This window comes from Gossypium arboreum, chromosome 3 (genome assembly GCF_025698485.1).
Source record: "Gossypium arboreum isolate Shixiya-1 chromosome 3, ASM2569848v2, whole genome shotgun sequence".
NCBI classification, from domain to species: Eukaryota; Viridiplantae; Streptophyta; class Magnoliopsida; order Malvales; family Malvaceae; genus Gossypium; species Gossypium arboreum.
The window spans coordinates 121,387,178-121,392,406 of NC_069072.1; the positions used below are offsets into that span (position 1 = coordinate 121,387,178).

The following is a 5,229-nucleotide window of genomic DNA, read 5'->3' on the forward strand; positions in this document are numbered from 1 at the left end:
ATTTCATGTTATCTATCAAATGTCGTCCATACATTAGCTATTTTTATCCCTTCATAAAAACTAACACCATTAGTGTTTTGAGATAATTTGTATAACATTTGACAAGTTTAGATACCAAATTGGATCAAAATAAAGTTTAAGTATCAAATTAAGAAAAGTTTCAACTTCATATACTACATTGAAAAAAAACTTAGATACTAAATTTTTAAAATGTAAATTTCATATATCATATGGTATAATAAAGTTAACTTTTATAAATAGATTGAATTAGAAAAATAGTTTGTATTAAATAAGAAGTAATCGAAATCAAATCCAACTTGAATTACAAATATATATATATATAAAAAGAGTATATGATCCAATTTGGACCGGATAAATAACCACTTTTGACCGGGTGTGATACATAACAATTGTCAAACGTAAATGAAAATAGCCCCAAGCAGCAAGGCAATTAGAAAAAATGCTTTGCTGACGTGTGAATAAACGACTGTCCAATAATTTTATTGCTCCTTTTTAGCAAGTCATTAGAAAAAATTTTATCTTGGAATATTACGTGGCAAAATTCTATGGAGTCTACGTAAGATTTTTTTTGATATAATTGTCAAAAAAAGTTTTGTTTGGTACAATTTGCTCGTAGTCCCTGTAACTTTTAATCTCATGATATGAACCTCTTTATTCTTTTGATTTAATAACTGATAACCTCAAAAAGATTTTTCTTAAATTGAATTATGTGTTATGTTTTAAATATAAATATTGGCTCATGTGGATTAGCAAAAACAAAATTTCAAATAAGAGGTTGTAAGGTTTATAAATTTAAATTTCAGTTTGAAAAATTCTTCAATATTGTTTCAAATAAACAGAGTGAAGGTTTTTTCTTTTGTATGTATATGGCTTCCACACAAATTTGGATTAATCATGTGGGCAATTTGTTCAAATTCCACATCATCCAATTTAACCTTTTGAGCTTCAATTGTTAGATAAATTTTTAGAAATAAAAATAGAAAGACTAAATTCAAAAAGGTAAGGATACAGGGACTGAAAGTAGAATTAGACCCTTTTTTTCCCAACTTAATACGGCGCAAAATTTCCCACCGTTTTGATCACGCCCACTTCCTTTTCTTCTCAAGACTATGTCTTCATTTTCTACGCCCGCCATCACATTAAAGCATCGTTTTTTACGCAAACAATCACGACCGTCAATTCTACAATCAAGTGGAACCCATCCAACTTTCATTCAATCAGATCCGTTCATCCAACTTTTCCAACACTTTATATAACACATCACAAAATTGAAAAAAAAAAAAAAAACAGTCAAAAAGCGAGAAATTGAAAAGGAAAATACACAAAGGCCAAAAGGAAACCTCCCATGAAGTCTCTTGGAAATGCACCCTACAAAGCTTTTAAATACCCTTCTTACAGCCCTCAAAGGCGCGAACAACCAAAAATGCTACGAAGCAAAGCCCTAATGGCGAACTTGAGAATGTCATCAAAGAAAGATGTTGTTGTTGTTGCGGGTGGAAGATCTAAGCTAAATGATAAAGCCTGCAAAAAACACCCAAAGCACAGGCAATCCCCAGGCGTTTGTTCACTTTGTTTACGAGAGAAACTATTGCAGTTATCAGCTAGTTCGAGCTCGGGTTCTACCACCACAATTACCACGATTGCCTCTTCTTGTTCTTCTTCCTTGTCATCTTATTCTTCTTCTTCTTCAGCTTCTTCTTACTCCTCTCCCATGCATCGTTACCCTTTTCCTACGGAAGGAAAGGATAGTTTTTCCTTGTTTTTCAGTGGGAAAAACATACTAACAAAGAGCAGGTCAGTGGCTTTTTCTTCCAGATTGAGAAGCAACAGAACTGGGTTTTTCTCAAAGTTGCTCCTTCCAAGAAATACAAAGAGGAAGGAGGAGAGCTTTTAAAAACTAGGGTTCATTAATGGCGGTGTTTGTTATGCTCCATTTTGACGTAGATTAGAATTCGATTAGTTTTTGATTGATCTAATTTGTAAAACTACAGAAGAGAAAGTTGCAGATATGTACATGTACTTGGAGAAGCTTTATATTGTACGAAATTATTTTATTCTTTTAATGGACATGTCATGTGGGTTGATCGTGTTTTTTATATTGTAATAAAAAGGACAAAAGTTCCAGATATACGGCAAAAACCTTAAAACTGATGAATCTGTGGGATGATGTCTGGTCCCATATCCAGGAAGTTTCTTGGTTTAACCAAAATTCAATGCTTCCTTGTATATATACGTAGTTTGAATTATGATTCATAAGGAAGGAGGCATTACTTTTTCAAAATCAAAACAAGGAAAGCCTAATTTGACAGCTACTAACGTACTCCATGTTTGGAGTCTTAACTCCCCCAAGTTCTTAGCAACTTCCTATATGAATTGCTACCATTTCAAGGCTTTAAACCCGCCTAAAACTTTTCTCATATATATTCCACAGGTTGCAATTTCCATGACCATGACTTCAAACTTCAAAATCGCTTATGCTCAGATTCTTCAACATAGTATTTTAAAATACTTTGCTTCCTGCTCTCCACCACCAATTTACTCTAAATTTTTTATTTTTGGCACAGAAGTCGTCCCTCTAGGATGATTTTCATTGCAAAACACGGAATAATTCTGATTGCAACTTTAATATATATATATATATATATATATATGTGGTAAGCTACAAGTTTCAGAATATCACTTCTGAGATACTATTCGTAATTTGGTGCGATTGACACATCTTATTTGACTTAGTAATTTATTACTGCAATCAGATGTTTTGATGGATTAGTTTGGACCAAGTATTGGTATGATATCGTTGATTCTATCCCATCTTTTGTTTAGGTTTTTCTTTCTAAATATTTTATAAATAAAACGTAATATTAAATAGGAAAAGAGTGGTTAAAGTTTTATTTTAATTAATTATCAAATAATATTTTCATAACCTATATAAAAAAAAAAAAAGAGAGCAGGAATTAAAGTCATGGAAGGAAGTCGTTTGCATGTTTTCTAATGTTAATTTTACTTATATGCAATTTTAAATTTAAAAAATATTTTTGAACAATAATTTCATTAGGGTTTTTATCATATAGTTTTTTTACACAATACTTAGAATTAAGGATATTCCCTCTCTAACTTTTAATTATAGAAGGATAATAAACTTTAACAACGTACTCAAACCCATATTCTCTTGCACTGACAACAACATTGATATTAATTGAACTAAAATTCAATCTAAAAAAAAATTTAATTATACTTAAACACATATTCTTTTTTTCTTTACTATAATAATAATAATTATGTGGAACTAAAACTTAATTTGCACCTAAAAACAAACCAAGATGATAATCTAAATTTTGGGTAGAAAGAGGGACGCCATTTCAGCTGGATGTATTTTAGCAATTTCATTGCAAACGCAAATAGTAATTTGAAAAAGGAAATTTGACTTGTTCTTGTATAAGTCGGGTTTTAATTTGTTAATTCAAACAAATATTTATGCATAAACTGCATGACTAACATCAACTATATCTGTTCAACACTCTATTGTTTTATTTGATTTAGCAACTTTATAAATAAAATTATTTTAATTTTTATTCTTTAAATTATCAAATCACTCTTAAAATGAATGAAAAAGTTACAACATTTTTTAACTTTTTAACATTACGTACAAGTAAATTACACAACATTTAATTATTTTTTAAAATATCCTTCAACTATGTTTTATTTTCTTTTCCAGACTATCTAGTTTAATTTCAGCCTAAATCAGTTTAGGGTTCAATTTACAATTCAAAACAATATTAAATAAAAAAATATTTTATATTGATTTACTTGAGTTTAACACTTTTCTTTAATGTGATTTTTTTTTGTCTCATATGGTATTTGATAAAAATTATACATTTTAATTAGTATCTAAATATAACAGTATTTAATTCGTGTTTTAAAGTTAGTTTGATAAAACTTCATAATTAACCAATAATATTAGTAATTAGCATTCATTAAATCAACCCTAAAAATTAATTTATATTATATTTATTGGAATGTATTTGAAAATTTGAATACAAATTTAAACAAATTCATGTCTATTAACAAAATCATGACGGATTTAAGCCTAATTATACTCAACCTTAAAACATGATTAAACACTAAAAAGTTAATATCATTATCTTTAGGTTACCAAAATATATAACTTTTATCACATTCAAGTATCACATTAGATAAAAATAATAATATAAATACCATATTCAAAGAAATGTCGAACTCAAATATTAAACTATACATTAAGTCTTTATTTAAATAAAAACAATTATTAGATTATTTTGAATTTGGGTTGGACCTGAACCCAACACATAAAACTTTACCAGTGCAAACTCGACCTACCTTGGAACAAGTCAAGTGATTCGTCAGCCAACCGTGGTTGCCCACTTGATGGTTGCACTTCCACCGCCAATATTTTTACTAAGTTACAAATAATTAAGGGTAAATTGCAAGTTTAGTGATTAAAATATAACAAATCAATAATATTAATTATCATATCATAATTTTTAAATTTTAATTTTCATCAACATTTATACAATAATTAATTAACTAGTTTATTCCATTTAACTAATTAATTAATTTGTATATAAATTTTATATGATAAAAAGTACACGCTCAAAATTTATCAATAAGTGATTTGATATAATGGTAAGACACATTACACTCTCAAAGAGAGAACACAAATTAAAATATTGGAGACAACATTATTAAAAAGGATAAACACAAACCCTGAATATAAATCGTAAAATAAACATAAAAAAAAATACTCAAGAAAAATGAATCTTAAAATCTCTTTTGCTCATAATTCGACAACTCCATTGATGGAGGGGCAACTTTTTGGGATGGAAGAATATCATGCCTCCCTTTTGCTTTCCTACTACATAATTTTATTACTATAAAGAAGGACCCATAAATATAGTATAGATCTTTTGAAAGCTATCCAGAATTTCTTTCTCTTTATTCCCATTACTTGTCACGTGGTATTCTTTTTTTTCAATTTTATTTATTTTAAATAGAAAATATATATAAAATCCATATATCTAATTTAATACTTATGTTTAGGTATTTTATTGTGTTGACGTCATCCTTAATCGGGTCACTAATTCAATAACAAATTATAGATATATCTCTTTTTTAAATTATAATTAATATTACTATAATAACATTCTATCTTTTCATACTCTTATATTATTT

At 28.2% G+C, this 5,229-nt stretch overlaps 1 protein-coding gene across 1 annotated transcript; it reads left to right on the top strand.

Moving 5' to 3' along the window:
- Nucleotides 1-1,325: 1,325 nt before the first annotated feature.
- LOC108471662 (uncharacterized) lies at nucleotides 1,326-2,160 on the top strand. Its single transcript, XM_017773249.2, has one exon. The coding sequence runs from the start codon at nucleotides 1,367-1,369 to the stop codon at nucleotides 1,913-1,915; it is 549 nt and encodes a 182-aa protein (XP_017628738.2). The 5' UTR covers nucleotides 1,326-1,366; the 3' UTR covers nucleotides 1,916-2,160.
- Nucleotides 2,161-5,229: the final 3,069 nt, after the last annotated feature.